This window comes from Tenrec ecaudatus, chromosome 13 (assembly GCF_050624435.1).
Source record: "Tenrec ecaudatus isolate mTenEca1 chromosome 13, mTenEca1.hap1, whole genome shotgun sequence".
NCBI classification, from domain to species: domain Eukaryota; kingdom Metazoa; phylum Chordata; class Mammalia; order Afrosoricida; family Tenrecidae; genus Tenrec; species Tenrec ecaudatus.
The window spans coordinates 37,096,987-37,119,368 of record NC_134542.1 but is presented as its reverse complement, the minus strand read 5'-3'; the positions used below and the strand labels follow the sequence as shown (position 1 = coordinate 37,119,368).

Here is a 22,382-nt window from a genome sequence, read left to right as displayed (position 1 = left end):
CAACCCTTATTTCACTAGCTGACTCTACAAGTTCATCAGTCCTGGTTTTCATACCTCCCCAAATGAAAAAAACATACTGCAAATTCAAGAGGTGACCCCCAATGATATAACACGCCTGCGATAACCCCTAATATTCAAGAAATTGTTGTTTTTGTTTGTTTTAAAATCATTTTATTGGGGGCTCATACAGCTCTTATACATGCATGCATCCATTGCGTCAAGCAATTTGTACATTTGTTGCCATCGTCATTTTCAGAACACTTTTTAAGAAGTATTTTCGAGTACTTATTTAGTACTCTATTCCATTCTGCAGGAGCTTTGGTGGCATCGTGGGTTATGCTTTGGGCTGCTAACCATGAAGTCAGCAGTTAGAAACAACCAGCCATTCCTGGGAAGAAAGAGGAGACTTTCTACTCCTGTAAAGAATTACCGGAGTAATTCTTTGGGGACAGTCTGGGGAGAATTCTAGTCTGTCACTATGAGTTGGAATTTACTCGTGTGCTATATTCAGCTCTATGGTTTCAATAAAGAATATGGTATATTTCTTTCATTTCCCCCAATAAGCTTAGTAAAAGATAAACTCATTGAACAACAAGTCCTATAGGAGATATGGACAATTAAGTGGACAGTGAGAAGCAAAACAATGGTTATGGCCGTGCCGTGTATGGATTCAGCTAGAACTCAAAGTATAGAGACCTAATCCTATCTGGGAGCTAAGGAGGAAAGGAATGCTTGAGAGACAGGCGGCTAAAAATATTGTGAAAAAATATATTAATATTAGCTCTAGGGAGATTGGGAGAAAGAGCTAATTGGGGCCACTTAAAAAGGGATGTCTAGTGATGTGATAAGGATCCGGGTGATGACAGTTTCAATTACCTAGATGACCATAGGGTCCCTTTTTGTGGCTCACTCAAACTCACTACCATTGAGTCGATTCCTGCCCCTTGAGGTTTGCATGGTTGTGAACCTTTATAGGAATAGAAAGCTTCAACTCTGTCTCTCTCAGCCCAGCTGGTAGTTTTGAACTGTTTACCTTGCAGTGTCAACCCAATGTGAAACCCACAATGCTATCAGGCTTCCGCGGCAGCATTTGATGGCAGTTCATAGCCATTTGAGTAGAGAGATAGTAGACCCTCTTAAACTCTCAGTGCCATCAAGTTGATTCCAACTCACAGTGATCCCATGGTGCACAGCAGAACTGTTCTTGTGAATTTCTGAGACTGTGTCTCTTACAGGAGTAGAAAGCCTCTTCTGTCTCCTGTAAAGCAGCTGGTGCTTTAGAACTTCTGACCTTGCAGTTAGCAGCCCAGCATGCAACCACTGTATCACCAGGCTCTTTTGAAATATCAGTTATATTAATCCAGAGTAGATGTTGTGCCAGCAGGTGAGAGGGAAAGACAGTTGGGCAAGAAAGTTGAGAAGATTATCAAGCGTGGTTAAAGTGACAGTCGCTGGGTTCCAGTCTGAGTAGACACTGAAGGAAGGACGTGCAGATTGACAGATTGCGAATAGCTATAGAGAACAGAGAGGTTTAAGAAATGAGAGGTTTTGAGTAAATAGAAACACAATTGAAGAAAGGTTAACTGAGAAAGATCAAAAGAAAGCCATTCTTGGTTTAAATTCCTCTTCACTAATGACAGCCCGTGTCTCCGGCCTAGTAGTGAAACGGGGTGCGTAAGTCTGGGGAAATAGACTGGGAAAGTGACTGAGAGCCTTATTTTCTAAGAAATATGGGCTACTTCTTAGACAGTAGCATCATAGAAGGGGTTTTAGTTAAGAGAGTATCGCATGACCAAAGGGAATTTATGTAACCGTGGTCTGTGGGATGGATTAAAGAGAGGAAGGAGATTCTGGAGTCAGATTTCCAGTTGGGAGTTTATTGATGTGGTGTCGACCAATGCTTCTCAAACTTCAAGGGGCATATGAATGACTTGGTGTTGGAGTCAGTGAGTCTGCATTTCTAACATGAGCCAAGGTGATGCCGATACTGCTGGTGGAGGACCGTGTTGAGTAGCGAGGGGCTCATGAAGACGTATAAAAGGCTAAATTATGTCTGTGACGTTAAGCATAGAATTGAAAGAATTTGGGTGAAAACAGTAACAGACGAGTTCAGCCAGGACTTGGCAGTGAACTGGTGTAAGGAGGGAAAGGCTGGCTGGCTGTGAGTTGGATTGCCCAAATGCCTTCTCATCGGGTGGCTTCTGAGTCATTGCAATCCTGTAGGACAAAGCAGAATTGCCCCACAGTGTTTCCGAGGCTGTGATCCTTCATGAGAGCAGATTACCACCTCATTCTCCGGAGGAATAAATCCTGGTAGGCACTGCCATCATGGCTCCTTTGAGTTTGATTAGCCAGGAGAAGTTTGCTCTTTTAACAGATCGAGGAGAAGAAGTTGGCTTGGAGAGGAAGAATCTTGTTTCAGACATGTTCAGCTCCTCTTTCGGGTGGGATATCCAGAGGCTGTCCAAAGCAGCAGGCAACTGGCCAGGAGATTCGTGCTCAGGAGGAAGAGTTGAAGCCTGTGGCGTGATAGACAAGACAACACAAAACCACAAGTGCAACCCTACAAAGGAGAAGACTGATGACAGAACTTTGCCTTCAGGAGATAAACTAGTCAAGGACCAAGAGCAAGTACTCGTAGGAATGTAGAGGATTCAGAACAACTTGTTAAATGTTGTTAAATGTGTTAACAACAACACATTGTGTTAGTCTGGGTAGACTAGAGAAACAAATCCATCGACATACATATGTGTATAAGGGAGAGGTTTTATCTTCAAGAGCAATTGAACACTAAGAAAACATCCCAGCCCAGTCCATAAATCCGACATTAGCTCATATGTCCGACAGCAATCCATAAAGTCATCTTCAGACTCACGAATCACATGCAACGATGCCGAATGCAGGACAATCACAGGCCAGTGGGCAAAAAGTCTTTGGTTCCAGTGGCATTGTAAGCATCTCAGCGCCGGCAGGGTTCTCCACGTGGCTTCTCCTGCTTCAGAGGTTTTGTTAGCTGCCATGTCTCCCAGAGAGTAACAGAGAGAGAGAGAGAAAGAGAGAGGGGGGGGGGAGGGGGGGTCTTCTGCCTCCAAAGAGGAAGATCCCAGACTTCCCAGAATTCTCAGGAAAAGGCCATGCCCACACAGAAGCCTCATTGGCTATGATCCGATTGACAGACGAGACTCCACCCCTTCACTCATAATCCTCTCAAATTGACAGTTATATAACTACCGCACACATTCGCGTGGAAGTCAAAGAAAAAGACCATTTCAATAAGATTTAAATATCCCAAGCATCGGCAATACAGTTGAAAACCACAGTCTTGACTGCCAGGTCCTTACAGAGTGAGGAGGGATGTGTGAATTCCTGCTACCCCTCACTTGTTGGCTATCTTATGGTCCAACATTTTGCACGTTCAGCAGTAGTCAATGATGATTCATCTATCTTGTACATGAATGATGTACATCCGGCAGTAACACATGCTGAGGGGCAAAGCAACATTAACTTTCTAGCTTTGATGGTTACGTTTTTGTTGTTGTTTTTAAGATTGGCAGAAGGTTTATTAGTAACTTTCATGATGCAAATGACACAACCTTGCTTTTATTTCCTCTCCCAATTGTGTTATTGGCACATAATTTACATCTCAAACATTTGAGCAGTTCAATCGTTCAAGCTTTTTTCTTTTTTTAAAGATCACTTTATTGGGGGCTCTTACAGCTCTTATAATAATCCATATATCAATTGTATCAAGCAAATTTGTCCATATGTTGCCATCATTATTTTATAAACATTTACTTTTTATTTGAGCCCTTGGTATCAGCTCCTCTCTTTTCCCTCCCTCCTCCCTCCCACCCTCGGGACCCCTTGATAAATTATAATTATTTTCATATCTTACACCTACCACCATCTCCCTTCCCCTATGTTTCTCTTGTTCATCCCCTTGGGGGGGTGGTTGTGTGTTGATCATTACTATTGGTTCCCCTCCCTCCCTTCCCCTCCCTGCCTACCCTCTACACTCCTGGTATTGCTACGCCCATTTCTGCTCCAGAGGGGTTTCTCTTGACTTCGTATGTCATGAGTTCTTAGCTGTACCTGTGTATATGCTCTGGTCTAGCCTGCAGTGAAAGGCAGGGCTGGGGTCATGATAGTGGAGGGTGAGAAAGTCACAAGGAACCAGAGGAATATTGTGTGTTTCATCGGTGGTGCTGTACTGCACCCTGGTTGACTCATCCCTGCCTTGTGACCCTTCTGTGAGGGGATGTCCCACTGTCTGCAGATGTGTTTGGGGTCTCTGCTCTGAACCCCCTCATTCTCAACAATATGTTTTTGTTTGTTTGTTTTGGGTCTTCTGATGCCTATTACCTGATCCCATCAACACCTCATGATCACAAAGGCTGGTGTGTCTCTTCCATGTATCCTTGTCACTTATCTGCTAGATGACCACTTGTTAAACTTAAAGTCTTTATGACCTTAGATGCTACATCTTTTAATAGCCAGGCACCATCAGTTTTCTTCACTACATTTGCTTGTGCACCCATTTTGTTTTCGGTGATTGTGAGCATCACAGAATTCCAGGGTTTTAGAACAAAGTGTTCTTGCATTGAGGCTGGGTTTGAGCAGTTGCCCAGTTTATGTGTCTTGGCTAGGCCATTTTTGTATAACGCTGACTTTTGCATTATGATATGATCTTCAGAACTTAACCATTTCATTAAGTGAGGGATGGGCATAAATAGACTAACTTATTAGGGGTTTATGGTAGTTCAAAGAAAGAAGTTATAGGAACTCAACAGGTGGGAGTAGGGATGATGTTCTCCATAAAAGAGGCAGCAATGAAAATGCGGTGGTGTCAAATTAGGACATGGTGTAGTTCAAGAACGAATAATCTAGGAAGGCTGGAGTTCAGCATAGAAACTCTGAGGGCACAGTGGCTACGAACTTGCCTGCTAGCTGAAAGGTCAGTGGTTCTAACTCACCAACTGCTTCCAAGAAGAAAATGCAGCCCGAGCCTTTAAAGATTACAGCCCTAGAGACCCTATGAATGGCAGTCCGAGCCTTTAAAGATTACAGCCTTACAGGAGACCCTATGGTACAATTCTATTCTGTCCTACAGAGTCTCTACGTCAGAATCGACTTGATGGCAACAGGCTTGTAGTTCAGAATAACAGAGTTGGTAGTGGTTAGACATGAGGCTTTAGAGGAAGTCAGAAACAGCATGAAGGACCCAGCTATGCATTATTTGTTCCATGTAAGGAGCCATTACATGTTTTTAATCAAGAAGGTGACAAATTCAGGTTTTCTTCATGTAAAGGCTGACTTTGGTGACCGTGTGATGAACAGATTGATTGTAAGGAGGGCAGTGCTTGTTTCTGAGATAATTCCATTCCTCTGGCCCCACCCTCTCCTTATTCTTTCCTACCCGCCTCACAGCCCCATCATAGACTTGTCATCCTCCACCCATCACCCAAAGGTTGATGTCTGTTAGGGTTTCAGCCTCAACAGTGAGTCTAGTCAGGAGAACAATGGAGCAAATGTGCGACAATGGTACAGCAAATTGGAAAGATACCTTATTAATTAGCCAGAATTAATGGGAGAAGGACGAGCCAACAGTGAAATAATTTTCTGGCTTTGTGTATTAAGATGGACGATGGTACCACTCACTGAGACACAAACAATGGAATTTTATTTTTGAGGCATATACTAAGCTAAGTTTTAAACATGCAGAGTCTGAAGTAGTTATGGGATATCCAGGGAACCTTCAGATTATATGGGCCTAAAGTTCAGGCAAGAGATCTGAGGTGGAGCTAAAGGTGGATGAAGATCTGAGGTGGAGATAAAGATTTTGAAATCATCAGACTGTAACTGTTAATTGAAGCAATGTAAGTGGCTCAGGGAGACTGCATGTAGCGTGATAAGAGAAGACGGTCACAATAAAACCCCAGGACTATAAATATATTAAACTTGGGTAGAGTAAGTAGAACCTGTGTAAAGAACAAAGAAAAGGAGACCGTTTTTAAGATTGTCGTGCCAAGGGAGAGAGAGCTTTCAAGATAGGAGACATGATCAACAATGCCAAGGCTATAAGGATCACGAGTGAGACCGATGCAAGGGTTTCAGGGCAAAGGAATTTGCGACCACATTTGGAAAGAAAATGTGAACATCACAGAAGCCATTTCATCATGGAATGAATGTCACATTTCAAAGGACAGTTTTATGTAATGCTCGATCCATGGTGTGACCAGGAGTGAGACGCTAATGTGGATTGGGAAGATCACTGGTGCTGAGGATGTTTTCTGGAGTTTGCTGATGGAACAACAGCTGTGACCCAGGAACCAGAGTCTTTCAGGGATGTGGAAGAGCAAGTGGGAGTCCAGTGAATGACAAGAAACACTGCTGAGGAAGATGCAGCTGGGGCGGGGGGCGGGGGGGGAGGGCGGGCGAGAAGGTTCAAAGGACAGGGACATTTGCTCAAGAGGAGAAGTAAGGGCTTTGAAATGGTGTTGAGGAACAAGGAGGCAGCCTACCTCCTCTCGAGTGATTCAAAAGTATGAGGAAGTTAGAGAAAAACTAGCACCTACTCACGAGCGCTGTAGGGTAGCAGTGGACTCAGAAACTCAAGGAAAGGAGTCAGAAGGAAGGCCATTGAGGAGATGAGGCTGCATTCGTGTTGTCAGGAGCCATCGAGATGGTTCCGACTCACAGCAACCTTAGGTACAACAGTGCGAAGCACCGCCCGGCCCAGTACCAGCCTCACAATCGCCCTTATGTTTGAGCCCCTTGTTGCAGCCACGGTGTCGATCTATCTTGTTGAGGACCTTCCTCTTTGTCACTGCCCCTCTACTTGGTCAAGCGGGGTGTCCTTCTCCAGGGACTGGTCTTTTCTGACAACAAGTTCAAAGCCCACGAGGTGAAGCCTTCACATCCTTGCTTCTAAGGAGCATTCTAGCTGTACTTCTTTTTTCTTTTTAAATTGTTTTATTGGCATACAATCTACCTGTCATACAATTGAATAGTTCAATCATACCAAGAAGAGTTGTACAATCATTACCACAATCAATTTTAGAACTTTTTCTTCTTTCTTTTTAAAAATATATCATTTTATGGGGGGATCATACAACTCTTATCACAATCCATACGTATATCAATTGTGTAAAGCACATTTGTACATTCGTTGCCCTCATCATTCTCAAAACATTTGCTCTCCTTTCAAGACAGATTTGTTTGTTCTTCTGAAAGTCCACGGTACTTTCAATAGCTTTTGCAGGCACCCCAATTCAAATGCATGGATTCTTCTTTAGTCTGCCTATTCAATGTCTAGTTCTCACAACCTTAGGAGGCCATTGAAAACACTGGCTTCCAGGAGCAGTTCTACTCTGTCCTCTGGGCTCCCTCCCTACCAGTGGGAATCGACTGGAGAGTTGTGAGTGAGGTGTTGAGCGAGTCCTGGTTAAGTCTTGTCTGCCAACTGCTCAGGCCCCCAGAAGCCGGGGTTCAGGCTCGGTGTGACAGAGAAGATAATTGGACTTCATCGTTTCCCAGTGACGCATTCTATCGGGTCGCCTTTGGTTGGCTGCGCCATCGGCTTCTTTTCCGCTATCTATGGTGGTGGTATCGTGTTTATGTGTTGGTTGGATGGCTACCCAAGAGGTCAGCTGCTCCGCTGGCAAGAAATCGCAGGCTGTGTGCTCCGTCCGTCCGTCAGTCCAGCCGAGCTTTCCCGTGCGAGGGAAACCCCCAGAGCAGCTCTGCGCTGAGAGGTGGGGAGGGGCCGCAAAGGACTCGCAACAGCCGTGAGTCTGTTTCGGAGCTTTCCTTGTGTTACGTCTGGGATCCACGCGCTGGCTCTGCTTCCTTTCCCGTTCGATTTCTTTTTATAAACCTTACTTTACATGATAAAAAAAAAAAGAAAACACTTGAGGGAGGCGCACCTTAGTCCTCAAAATATCATCTCTACTTTCAGCATTCTAAAAGGTCTTTTAGATTTACCCAACACGACGTGTCCTTTCATCTCTTGATGAAATCCTTGACAACTTCCATATTTCTCCATGTATCATGATGTTACCTATTGGTTCGGTTGTGAGCATTTGGCTTGTCTTTATGTTGATTTATAATCCTTAGTGAAGGCTGTAACCTTGATCTTCATCAGCAAGTGCTTCAAGTCCTTCTCTTCTGCAAGCAAGCTGTGTCATCTGCGTATCACAGGTTGTTAATAAGCCTTCCTCCAATCCTGATGTCCCATTCTTCTTCATATAACCCAGCTTCTCTGCTTATTTGCTCAGCATATAGACTGAATAAGTATGATGAGAAAATACCATCCTGATCCACAACTGTGTTAGTCTGGGTATAGTAGAGAAACAAATCCATAGAAATTCATATGTGTGTAAGAGAGAATTTTATATGAAGGTTAATTGTACATTAAGAAAGCATCCCAACCAAGTCCAGTCCAATATTAGCTCACATGGCGGACACCAAACTGTAAAGTCCTCTTCAGACTCACCAATCACATGCAATGGTGCTGAATGCAGGACCATCACATACCAATGGATAGAAATTCTTTGAATCCAGTGGTGTTGTGAGCATCTCAGCACTGGCAGGGGTCTCCACGTGGCTTCTCCAGGTCCAGGGTTCTGACTACATCAGGTTTGGTCCATGTGGTTTCTTCTCAGAGATATCTCGCAGGAAGTGAGCAGAGAGAGAGAGTGTGTCTCCCACCTCCAAGGAGGAAATAGCAGAATTGCCAGAATCCTTAGGGGAAGGCCATACCCACACAGAAGTCTCATTGGCTATGACCCGATTGACAGACTAGACTCCACCTCTTCACCCTCTATCCTCAAATTGACACCAGATTATGTAACTACCACAACCTTTCCCGATTTTAAGCCATGCAGCACCCCTTGTTCTGTGTGCACAATTGCCTCTTATCCATGTACAAGTTCTGCAGGAACACAATGAAATGTTCTGGAATTCCCATTCTTCTCAAGGCGGTCGATAGTTTGGCATGGTCAACAAAATACAAGTAAACATCTTTCTTGTATTCTCTGCTTTCGGCCAAGAGCCGTCTGTTGTCAGCAGTGATATCCCTAGGTCCAGGCCCTCATCTGAGTCCAGCCTGAACCTCTGGCAGCTTCCTGTCAATGTATGACTACAAGTGTTGTTGATCTTTCCCAAACCTTGACTTGCATGTGATATTAATGATAAGAACAAAACAAAACTCACTGCCATTGAGTTGATAGCAACTCGTAGAGTCTGTAGGACAGAGCAGAACTGCCCTTGTAGGTTTCCAAGGCTGTAACTGTTTACGGGAGTAGAAACCCCCACCTTTCTCCCTCAGAGCCACTGATGGCTTTGAACTGCTGAACTTGCAGTCCAACACATAACCACCCAGGCTCCTTGATTTTAATGACATTGTTCTATAATTTGAGCATTCTGTTGGGCTGCCTTTTCTCTGGAATTGGTACAAATATGGATCTCTTCCAGTCACTTAGCCAAGTAGGTGTCTTTCAAACTTCCTGGCACGGACGAGTGAGAGTCTCCAGTGCTTTATTAGCTTGTTGAAACACCTCAGTTGGTGTTCTAGCAATTCCTGGAGCCTTGTTTTTGGCTAGTGCTTTCAGTGCAGCTTGAACTTCTTCCTTCAGGACCATTGGTTCTTGCTCATATGCCACCGCTTGAAATGTTTGGTTGTCAACTCGTTCTTTTCAGTAGAGTGACCCTGTGCCTTGTTTCCATTTTCTTTCGATGCTTCCTGCAACGTTTAATATTTTTTCCGTAAAATCTTTCAATATTTCATCTCAAGGTTGGAATTTTTCCTTTAGCTCTTTCAGTTTAAGCTAGGCTGCATGTGTTCTCCTGTCAGGTTTTCTAACTTTGCACATTTCACTATAATATTTTACTTTGTCTTCCTAAGTTGCTGTTTTAAACTTTCTGTTCAGCTCTCCGACTTCTCCATTTCTTCCATTTGCCTTAGCTACTCTCCCATTAAGAGAAAATCTCAGAGTCTCTTCTGACATCCGCTTCGATCTTTGCTTTCCTTCCGGCCTTTTTAGTGACCATTTTCTTGCTTCATAAATGATGTTCTTGATGTCATCCCACAGCGTAGCAGGTCTTCTGTCATTAGTGTTAAGTTGTAGGGACTTTTTAAACCATGGCTGAGGCATGAAACGTGAACACTGAAAAAGTATGGGGGCGTGGCCTGGAGAGAGATTGAGAGAGAGAGAGAGAGAGAGAGAGAGAGAGAGAGAGAGAGAGAGAGAGAGAGAGAGAGAGAGAGAGAGAGAGAATGGATACTAGGTTGACTGAGAGGAAACAGAGCAGTATGAGGGGTGAGGGGAGGGGAAGGTTTATCCGATAGGCTTATATTTTGAGTAATAACCAAGGAAGATGTGTTTGGAGATCCTTGTGAGGTTAGCTTATTTCCAGTTTCTTATAGAATGAGCCCCGAGAATGGGCGAAAGGACATAAACTTTTCTATGAGGAATTGGAGCTGATCAATCTGACGGAGGGTTTGAAACTTTCCCAAGCCAGACGGCATTAGCCCATCGGCATTGTTTTGTGACCAGGAGCCTAGGATATTGGAAACAGGGCCAACTGCTGGGGTATGAGAAGCCTCTATGGAAAGAATCGCCCACATCTGGCTGGATGTTTACTGAGAAAACCCCATTGGACTAGGTTGTATTATGAGAGAGTAATTGGTGACATTTCAGCAGAAGGAAGACTCCAGGTTGCAAGGGATGAAGGAGTTTGAGTGGGCGGTGAGGTTCGGCAGCACAGACTGCAGTTTGGAGAGGTGGTGGCTATGCCATACCTTACCTTACTTAGCACCTCAGCACTTTCCCGCTCACAAGTGCTTCTAGACGTATATGAAGGCAGAGGGGGAAGGAACGGAGGAGCAAGACGGAGGGAGGAGGCTGGGACTAATGTGGGAGAACAGTCTGTACCTGGCACAGGAAAGACGCCTCAGGCCACCCCACGAGACGCTCAACTCGGACTCGCTCCTCCCCTGTCGTGTTTTCATTTTCTGTCTTCCCTACAGTTTCTTAGGAGGGTGGAGTGGAGGCCCGCAAGTCTGAATTTGAGTTCTGGCCCTGACTCTTCCTAGACATGTTTTTAAGGCTTCGTGGGGTCCTACATTCCTCATCTGCAAAGCGTGGACAAAGCTCTGCCTCACAAGGTTGTGTTGAGGATTACAAAAGACAGCAGGCATTGAACTCGGCTGTGTCTCCTGCTTTTCAGTCATCGCTCTCTCACCTGTCCCACCCTCTGCCTTTTGTTTCTGGTCTATCTCCAGTTCCCCCTTTCTCGAATCTCGTCATATTAAAAAAAAATCCTATTTTAAGCACACATTATAATATCTCTTCACTGGAATTTGAACTGATTCTTTATATTATCTTTTCCATGATCATTTATACTTATAACCAAGTGGAGGGGTTTAAATGTCAATATACAAATCTTGTACTCTGGTAGCTTGGTGGTTTGGTGAATGGTAAAATGAACTCTATGTTTGTGTGTGTGTGTGTTTGCGTGTGTGTGTGTGTTTGCGTGTGTGTGTGAAGCACTGGGGAGACTTATAGAGCCGCTGACTATTTGAAGGGTTACAGGACATTCTGAACACTCTTAAGGGCCTTGTGAACCTGCTGTGTGACCTGCATGCACACCCAGGGCTGCAGGTGTGCAGTAACAGGTGCGTCCCCAGGCTCCTAGTTCAGCACCAGACCATGCTGCTCATTTACTGGGCTCCAGCGTCTCCACGTTGTTAATTTGATACCGGGCCTGGCCTCTCTGGGGTTCCTAGTTTCCAAGATGTGATGAGGGAACAAAAGAGGATTCAGCCACACAACTCTGCATCCGCCACGTTGCCTGTGTCCCCAGGAATGCTGGAGCCGGCTCTCCCTCCTCTAAGCCACCAGACAAGTTTCCAGTTGGCGCAGGCCTCGGTGGGTGTGAAGTGAATTGTCAGTGGCCCCGGAAAAGAGCAGAAGACCTTTGGATACTGAGCATTCTTTTTCTTCCTTAAGCGTCTCTAGCGGTGGGTCTCTAGTGGTACCTCTGGTCTCTGAGCCTTATAACCCACACGAAACGTCTGACAATTTGGCCTCAGCAAATTCCTGTGTATATATTTATTTCCTTTTTATCTTTCTTCTCTTCCCTCTATACTTATTTCTTTTTTCCTCTTTTGATATTTTGGGGCGCCATGGGATGGGGTATGGTGTAGAAAGAGGTCTCTCTTAATCTTTACTGTATATTTCCCTTGTCTTCAACTTTTAATGTAAGACTTTAAAAATAGGTTCAAAAAAGATCCTGATTCCTTTATTTCCTAATGCTACCCAAGGATATATTTCCCAGTCTGATCTCCTTGTGTTACGTTTTTAAAGGGTTTCATGTCAGAGAGCCTACAAACCTTCAGTAGTTGTAAACCTTAGAATATAATTTCCAGGTCAACTTTGATCATAAATCCAAGTTCATTGGTGGGGGGAACAAAAAAATTTTTTAAATCTTTTACATTTAAATCAATAAATAGTGTTCCAAATGAAACTTCAAAGTCTCACTGTTGATTTTTACGGCAGGGTAATTCCCTCATTATCAAATAAATGAGATGTTAGGAAAAACCAGAGTCCTTTTGTTTAAAACGTAGTCTTGTTGCTTGCCTTTCCCCATGCTTTCTACCTCCCTCTGTACGCCCCCCCCCCACCCCTCCATGTAAAAATCTTCATTTATTTTTAGTTTCTCACGAGGCATTTTGACTCTATTCCTCCCCACGACTGTTTCTGATTTAGAGGGGAAATCAGCGCATCGTGGCTCCAGTCTGCTTAGTATGGTGTTCATTTCTTCCAGCTTTTCATGTTTCAACTTTTGCGGGGCCTGGCGTTCATCCACCACCAACACGTCCTTCACAGGGACCTGAAGCCTCAGAACTTACTCATCAGTCACCTGGGAGAGCTCAAGCTGGCTGATTTTGGTAAGTCTCCCCTCGGGCCTCCCCCTGGCCTGTGAACAATGATGCCTTTGTGTGCACATGTGTAAAGCATTGAGTAGGCCTGGCCTCTGAAGACTGCAGGTCAAGGGAATAGGATGCTTTGAGGGGATATCAAGCTACCCTCCAGGGAGGGTGGAGCCAGACATTGGTAGTATCTTAGGCTTCCCTAAGGCCCCATCCAATCAGATGCTGAACACTCGAACATCCTTATCCCCACTGCCATTGTGATATAGTGGTGCTTGTAGAGAGAATTAGACTTAGTCCATCTCACGGAAGTTGAGTGGATATACAAATTCTATTAGAATAGGTCAAGGTTATCCCAGAGTGACAGGATAAAGGGTATCTCCCTGTAGTGGTCTCATCTCATCTCTGGGATTTTAACAGGAGTCCTGGTCAGATAAGTGTTGCTCTGCTCACCGCAAGGTTGGCAGTTCAAACCGACCAGTCACTTGTCACTCGAGAAGATGAGGCTATGTGCTGCCATCAAAACGTACAGCCTTGAAAACCCCATGGGGTCACTGAGCCCGACGGTGGCAGTGGGTGTGGGTAGTGGGAGTGAGCGGCGCCCTGGTGGGGCAGTGAATGAAATCCTGGACTGCTAACTGCAAGGCTGGAGGAATCCTGGTGCTCTGCTGGGTTACACATCGGGCTGCTAACAGCGAGGCCAGCAGTTTGAAACTCCACGCCTTTCAACAGGAGAAAGACGAGGCTTTCTACTCCCGTAAAGAGTTACCATCTTGGAAAGCCACAGGGGCAGCCCTAGCCTGTCCTCTAGGGTCACTGTGAGTTGGAATGGACTCGATGGAAGTTAGTTTGAGCTTTCTGAAATGGAAAGGTTGGTAATTTCGACTCATCAGCCGCTCCACTGAAGAAAGTTGAGGCAGTCTGCTCCCATAGTTACAGTTTTCAGTCCTTTAAGGACAGTTCTACTCTACTCGATGGCAGTGAAGTGTGTGTGTGTGTGTGTGTGTGTGTGTGTCTTTTACTAAGACTATAAACATTTGGAAGGTACAGTTGAGGTCTGTGTTTGCTTATCCTTGTATTCCCAGTGCCTGGCACCAAAGCAGGTGCTCCATAGGCTTTCATTGAAAACGGATTCCACCTTGGCTGTAGGAGCCTCTTGGCTTGACGTATGTCGAATCATGGGTCTCTCACTACAGCACTTTATTCAGAGACACCAGCTTTACCCTGATGGGTAAGCATCTAACGGGCACTCATTTCTCCATTCCCCACAGCAGAAAACTCACCGATTGAGGTCTTTCATAGCTGTAGGTCATGTGACGCGATGAGGAGCCGCTGAACGGACTCAAAAGGTCCTACCACACTCATCGAGACTAGCAGCCCCCCGTTTCTTCCCTGTTCCTGGACTGCAGGAACGAAGGGCAGCGCATTACGACACAGTTGAGCTGCTGTAATAGAGACTCAAAAGTAGAGAGGCTTGAACAATCGACAAGCTGAACTTCCTCTTACATACCAGTTAGACGAAGCAGTGCAGAGTATGCATGGAGGCCTGTGATGTCTTGTCTCGGGCTCTTTTTGTCATGAGGACCCGTCATCCCCAGGGAATTGCCCCCAACTGCCTAGTTCAAGGTGGCTGCTTCTCATTCCAGCCCAGAAGAAAGAGAAAGGGGAAGTGGAAACGTGACCTCTCCATTAAGGACCTGATCTAGAAACTGACCCAAAGCTTCTTCTACTCCTATCACGCAGGCAAGAACTTAATCACTTGACCACACTTAGCTGCCACATCTGGTTGTAAAGCAGGTCGGTCCCTGAGGAACCCCGCGATGAAACGGTCCTCACTGACGACAGCGAGGCAGCTCGGACTCACAGTGCCTCCAAGGGCAGCGTGGAACAGGCCCTGTGCGTTTCCCATGCTGGAATCCGCGGGGGGGTAGCAAGCCTCACTGTTGTCCCCTGAAAGGGGCACAAGAGCTAGGTAGGCCTGTTAAAAGCCCCCGCAGTCTGTGCATTATTTTGAATCTGTCGCCCAGCAGTTCTACTCATCCTGGAGGTATGCACCCCTGTGTGTCTGCAGGATGAGCCAGGACAAAGTGTTCTGTGCTTTTCGCCTTTGGACAGGTCTTGCTCGGGCCAAGTCCATTCCCAGTCAGACTTACTCTTCAGAAGTGGTAACCCTCTGGTACCGCCCTCCGGATGCCTTGCTGGGAGCCACTGAGTATTCCTCCGAGCTGGACGTATGGTAAGAACATGAACCAGGAACATAGGAGCCATGCATCCTATGAGGCCTGCTTTATCGTTCACGCGATATTTAAGACTATAAGTTTAATGACGATCACGAATACATGTACACAGAATCTTAAAGTGCTTCCAAAGGTTTCAGTTAGTGTTTGCAACCATTCTGCAAGTGTTTTACAGTTACGGATGCGAAAACTAGGAAGGACTTGCCCAGAGCATTGTCTGAATCTGCAGGTTTCTACCACGACCCTCCTTCTAGCTTGTCTCTTCCATCCTCGGTTTTGTCACCTTGACACCTTTTCCTCAGAGAAACACACGCACGCACGTAAGCACCCTTTCAAAACCATAAACACTTTTCAGATCCTCCTGAATATTTTCAGCCCAAGAGTGAAAGCACCGTGTCCAACACTCAGGAGACCTGAAATTCCTTATAACTCTATTTCTAATCAATTATTCTTGATTATATTACTATGGGTGGGGGGAGTAATGTATTCTCGTGTATCTGTCTGTTTCTTCATTTTTAAAGTGAGGGTAATAAACTCTTCCCAAATTCAAACCAAACTCACTGCTTTTTGGTCATTCTGATCCAACAGGATCCCTAGTGGTGTAGTGGGTTAAGCATTGGGCTGCTAACCGCAAGGTCAGCAGGTCGAAATTACCATGCACTCTGTGGGAGAAAGATGAGGCTTTCCCATCCTGTACACAATCACAGTCTTAGGAGTCCACAAGGGCAGTTCTACCCAAACTCTTTCCATGAGGACTTTAATGAGCCTGCAGTAGAAGGGTAAGCACCAGAGGGATTCTATGGAATAGAAGCGTGGAATTGGGGAGCTGCTCAGATTTGTAAGGCCCACCAAGTACGAAGTGTGGGATCTCAGGCGCTCGTTCTCGAGCAGTGGCGTTAATGTTATCTGGACCTAATTCCTGGAGCCGTCTGACCCATGTAGTTAGATGTGGGTGACTTCCAGTTCACAACCAACCATTTGAAGGGATGTCAAGGAAGAAACACAGAGAAATATATAGGCCTTTTATTTCTTTGGAAGAAAAGGATTATATAAACAGAAGGTCCCAGTAAATTTTCCCCCCAGACCATTTTATTAGGAGCTAATGCAGACATCATATCATGCCATAGTTCCATCACAGCAGGCCGGAGCGTGCAATTGCTGCCACAATCACTCCCACACATTGTCTTCTTTCTTGAGCGCCTTGATATCACCCCCACCCCCCCTACCATACCTCCAAACAACCTTTTCCTGGTTGTTTCCTCTAAAGGTTCATCAGTCCTAGGTTTTTGGGTTGTGGGCTTTTTTTTTTTTTAATCCTAGGTTTTATATACTTAAAAACAGACAAGCATATAACAAAGATTCAAGACGGCTACTCGGTGTGTAAATGACCCGTCCGCGTAGAAAAGGCAAACGCAAGCTTTGGCGATCCCCAAGACACGAGAAAGGTTGCTCTGTTTTCTCCAGTGTCGATGGAACCCTTGATTTCCCGATACCCAGGATCGTTCCTAGACATATCACCCGCTACTGACAGCCCTCCTGGAACTGTCAGCTCACACTGCTCTGCCCTGTCACTTCAAAGGCGCTTCGCAGGCTCTGGATGTCTCAGTTATTAACAATCAGTTCCTACTGGCGCTGCACAGACAGGGTGAAACTTGTAGCCATCATTATCAAACTTTGTCTTAGCCTAGGGCTGAAGGAACTCAAACTGACACACGCAGGCCGGTGGTCCTCCGCCGCAGGGGACATTGGCAAAGGTTAGAGTAGAGGCATTTGCAGTTATTGTCCTAAGTGGTTGGCGAGGCTGCTGGCATCTAGGGAGGAAAGGTCAGGGATGGTGTTAGCCACACTACAATGCAAAGGACAGCCCCTTACGACAAAGAATTATCCAAAATGCCAATAGTGCCAAGAGTTCCAACAGTGGCAAGCCCGAGAAGCTCTGATGTAGATAAGAAGCAGATCATAATACACTCCATGAACCTACTACCAAATCCCAAGACTAGAACATAGTCAGTACTCATTCCCATCTCCTTGCCCCGCCATCAGCAGCAACATCATTCCCGTAGCCCTTTTGAAAATAAGTTTTACATTTTTTGTGTATTCTAAATAATAGGTTGGCTTGTTCTTAGCAACTTTTTTGAGCTTTTATAAAAATAATATCACATTTTTAAAAGTCTTTCGTGTTTGTTTTTTCCACTCAGTATCCTTTTAAGATTCATTCATGCTCCTCTATGTGGCTACGATTTGTTTTCTGTTGATGAACGTTTCAGTTTGTTTTGGTTTCGTTTCGTTGGTGTGTATGTTAAGCATTTCTACACCGTACTTACCTCAGAATAGTTCTGCTAGCCTCACAGGGCATGTACAGATGCGACTTCACAAATTAGTACCAAGTTATTTTCTAGAGTGGATGTAACAACTTATATATCAGCAATGTATGTAAGTCCCATCGTCTACATCCTATTCATGGTATAATATCAAACTTCGTAATTGTTCATTTTTACCGAGTAGACAGGTATCATGCTGTAATCTGCATTTGTACTTCCCCAATTGCTATTGAAGCTAGATGCCTTCTCATGAATCAGTCTGTCACTTGTGTGTCTCTCCTCTGAGACATCTATGTCTTTTGCTCTGTTTCCAGTGGCATGCTCATTCTTTCTCTCTTGACTTAGAGGCATTTTTACTAAATCTGGATATTAATCTTTTATCAGTTAGGTGAGTTGCAAGTAGCTCTGCCCAGTGTGTGGCTTATGCTTTCATATCTTTGTGCTGTCTTTTTAAACAAAAGCTCTTAATTAATTCTGGCCTCACCCATCTTTTTAATGGTTAGCCCTTTTTATTTCTTATTTTAAAAGTCTTTCTCTGCTTAAAGTCATAAAGAGATTGCCTAGTACATTCTTTTAAACTTCCTGAAGTATTCCCTTTTACTTTGAGTCTGTCATGTGTTGGGAATTGACTATGGTACATGTTAACCTGTTGTCTCACCCCACTTTCTTCAGTAATCAGTCATGCCATATTGCTCATCTATCAAGTTTCCACAAATACATGGGTCTGTTTCTGGGCTCTCGGTTCTGTTTCAATGGGATTGATTTTTCTGGTCCTGTACCAATATCCTACAATATTAATTCCGTAGCTTTATAACAAAACTTGATATCTGATAGGATAACTTCCTTCCTGCCTTTTTATTCTGGATTATCTTGGCTATTTTCCCCTTTGATTTTCATATAAATTTTAGGTCCAGTGTCTTAAAAGCTACTGGGATCTTTACTGGAATTGCATTAAAATTATTGACTGCTTTGAGACTAATTAAAAACTTTGTAATACTATCTTCTAATGTTTGAATATGACATATCTTTCCATTTATTTAGTTATTCCTTAGTACCATTTAGTAAAGTTATATTATTTTCTCTCTAAGATCTTACACAAATTATTTTATATGTATTCCTAGAAATCTCATTTTTATTATTTTACATTGTATCTTTTACTTTTAAAATACATTTTCTAGTTGTTGAATATATATATATATGAGGGGCTTCAAAAAGCTGATGGAAATGTTTCATCATCTTTTTATTTTATTTTCCATAAACTTTCTGATGTCCCTTTGCAAATGTAGTTGATCTTATTGATATCATACCCATCCGCTTTTGTAAATTCTCTTAATAGTTCTAGTATTGAGTCATTCAAAATGAAAATTTTGTTTTTATTCTTTCCAGTAACTATATCTTGCACTTATTTTCCCCATAATTGTTTGCCTCAGTACACTTGCTAGAAGCTTCCATCTAATATCGAGTAGCAGCATTGAGCATAGACGTTATTTTCTCACCATTTGGAAATATTTTCGCACTATGGTTTCTATAGAAATCCTTTATCTGCTTAATTATATTCCCTTCTATTCTTCTTTTGCTAGCAATGTTTATCTTAAATGTGTCGTGAATTTTATTAAAATTTGGGGTCATTTATTGGGATATTATGTTTTTTCTGTTTTAATTCTCTAATGCGATAAATAACAGTTGTACCCTGTCCTGTGGGTTGTTATGAGTTGATATCGACTTGATGGCAGTAAGAGTGTGATAACTAACTTCATAGATTTTCTGATTATAGGCCATAGCCACATTGGCCATGATGTCAACACTGGATTTCGTTGGCTAATGTATTATGTAGGATATGCTTCATTTCTCTTCAGTAATTTTCAGACGAGATTGGGTGTGTTCAGGGTGGCATGGCTGTAGGCGAGTTATTTTCATATCTTGTAATATCCTTGTCTGGTTTGGTATCGAGAGAATTCTGTCCTTAAAGGAAGAATTGGAGTGTACTTCCTTTTTATTTTTTTTGCCTGGAAAAGTTTACATAGATTGCATATTTGCCTTCTTTACCCTCCTTTTTAAAACTATATTTGTGACCAATTTTGCCAAATGTTTATTTTATACTTCTTGTCAAAGGAAATGCTCTGAGCTTTGTGTATTAACTTCATTTTTCTGTTGTATATTGTTCATCTTTATTTTCCATTATTCATGTGTACCCATAGGTTTGTTCTGTCCTTCCCTATATATTTACCTACAGGGTACCATAGGCTGTGGTGCTGTACTGAAAGTCTAAATTTGCCACCCATTTGCTATAATTTTCAGATATTTTTAAAAATTGGGGACTATATTATGTATTTAAAGAGTATTTGAACATATATATGTTTGTTTGTTTTATTTTATTATTTTTTTAAAATCACTGTATTGGGGGATCATGCAATTCTTATCACAATCCATCCATCCATTGTGTCAAGTACATTTGTACATTGGTTGCCATTATCCGTGTACATGTTTTTCATAATAACAAAGTGGAAGCCATGAGCTCAGATTATAAAACAAATTACTGCCCGTCCCATAGAAACCCTTCTCTGTCTCTTTTGGATCCAGGCCACAGATCCCTGCTGTTTTTTCCTCCTGGTCAGTCCTTGGTCCAGTTTCCCGACCTCCATGCACTGCCATGAAGAAGAGTCATCGCGTCTCCTTTTGTCTTACACGTGTGGTGTGTGTAAACCTCACTTTACGGGTGAGGTTTTGTGATTTGTTTCTTTCACTCATAATGATGTTTGTGAGACTCATTCATATAGAACATTTTGGTGGTACATCATTCACTTTTTAAAATTTTTTAATCTTTTTTTTAATTGCCCCTTTGTTTACTTCGTTTTTTTGGTTTACATTTTATTAGGGGCTCATACAACTCTTATCACAATCCATACATATACATACATCAATTGTATAAAGCACATCCGTACATTCTTTGCCCTAATCATTTTCAAAGCATTTGCTCTCCACTTAAGCCCTTTGCATCAGGTCCTCTTTTTTTCCCCCTTCCTCCCCGCTCCCCCCTCCCTCATGAGCCCTTGATAATTTATAGATTGTTATTTTGTCATATCTTGCCCTATCCGGAGTCTCCCTTCCCCCCTCCCCCCCCATTCTCTGCCGTCCATCTCTCAGGGAGGAAGTCACATGTAGATCATTGTAATCAGTTCCCCCTTTCCACCCCACTCTCCCAGCATCGCCCCTCACACCCCTGGTCCTGAAGGTACCATCCACCCTGGATTCCCTGTGCCTCCAGCTCTCATATGCACCAGTGTACAACCTCTGCCCTATCCAGTCCTGCAAGGTAGAATTCGGATCATGGTAGTTGAGGGGAGGAAGCATCCAGGATCTAGGGGAAAGCTGTGTTCTTCATCAGTACTATATCGCACCCTGACTGACCCAACTCCTCTCCTAAACCCCTCTATGAGGGGATCTCCAGTGGTCGACACATGGGCTTTGGGTCTCCACTCTGCACTTCCCCCTTCATTCACTATGGTGCAATATATATATATATTGCATGGTGCCTTATACCTGGTGCCTTTGGCACCTCATGATCACACAGGCTGGTGTGCTTCTTCTATGTGGGCTTTGTTGCTTCCTTCCTGAATATGTAGTAATCAGTGACCAATTCTACCCCGGATGGATATTTGGGTTGCTTTTAGTTTTGCTGTTGTTGTTTTTGTTGTTGTGAATAATACTTCTATCACCATTTTAGTGCATGCTTCCTGGTGCAGAGGGGAAAGATTTTCCACCCAGGCACAGAACTGTCAGGTTATGTTGTAATCGTTAGCTGTCGCTGGGCGGTTCCAACACAAAGCAACCCTGTGCGCACGGAACGAAACACTGCCCAGCCCTGCGCCGTCCTCACAATTGTCCTACGCAGTCAGTGTGCATCCATGTCGTTGAGGGGCCTCCTCTTTTTCACTGCCCCTCTACTTTACAAACGCGATGTCCTCTTCCAGGGGCTGGTCACTCCTGGCAACATCACCAAAGTAAAGAAGACCAAGTGTTGCCTATGTGAGGTCACAGATTATACATGTGGCTGGCTTTAGTTGGTTCGGCCATGTTGTTTCAGAGATTGCTGTTACATTTTAGACTCACACCATCATATTTTGATAATTCCTCAGTTTGGTGTTGTTGGATTTTTTACTTGTTATTGTCCTGATGGAGGGAGTATTAGCATATCTCCTATGGTTCTGATTTGCATTTTCCTGATTAGTCACACAATTATTGGCACTCCTGGGAAACAAGAATAACCTGACTCTAATCCTGGGGAAGCCGAAAAACCCAGTGTGAAGGACATTCTGCAAAGTGTCTGACCTGCACTCAAGGTTCTGTTTTTAATAATTATATCATGGTTTATGTAAGTAACTATTTTTGTTCTTAGAAAATTCGCTTGGCAGTAGTTGGAGGTAAAGAGTTGTGACATCTGCAACGATAGTCATGACAGAACAGGTAGCTCTGTAGACAAAGAGCTGGAAGGCTAAAGCCAAGAAGGCAGAACACTGCTTCTGTTGTGACGAGGTGCCGCTGCGTTGGTCTGACTCGTGTCACCCTGTGTACAACAGAACGAAGCGTCCGGTCCTCCTCATCCTCTGGGGCGTTGTTATGTTGAGCGCGCTGGTAAAGCCACGGCATCTGTCCATCGCAGCGTGGTCTTCCTTCCCCTTGGCTTTGCTGATCCTTTTCTTTACCAATGGGTCCTCCCCGAGACTGGCCTCTCCTGAGAACATGTCCAAGGCGCATGAGACGTAGTCTTGCCACCCTTGTTTCTAGGAAGCATTCTGGATTTGCTTTTCAAAACAGATTTGTTCGTGTTCTGGCAGTTCACAGTACCTTCTTCTTCTTCTTCTTCTTCTTCTTCTTCTTCTTCTTCTTCTT

General features: G+C 43.9%; 1 protein-coding gene across 1 annotated transcript in view; it reads left to right on the top strand.

Annotated features, from left to right (window-relative positions):
• The window catches only part of CDK15 (cyclin dependent kinase 15), a 111,202-nt gene that overhangs the window by 30,697 nt on the left and 58,123 nt on the right, over positions 1-22,382 (top strand). The window contains exons 7-8 of the mRNA XM_075529298.1: positions 12,829-12,952; positions 15,050-15,170. Coding sequence (XP_075385413.1) covers positions 12,829-12,952; positions 15,050-15,170 — 245 coding nt within the window. The remainder of the gene's footprint in view (positions 1-12,828; positions 12,953-15,049; positions 15,171-22,382) is intronic.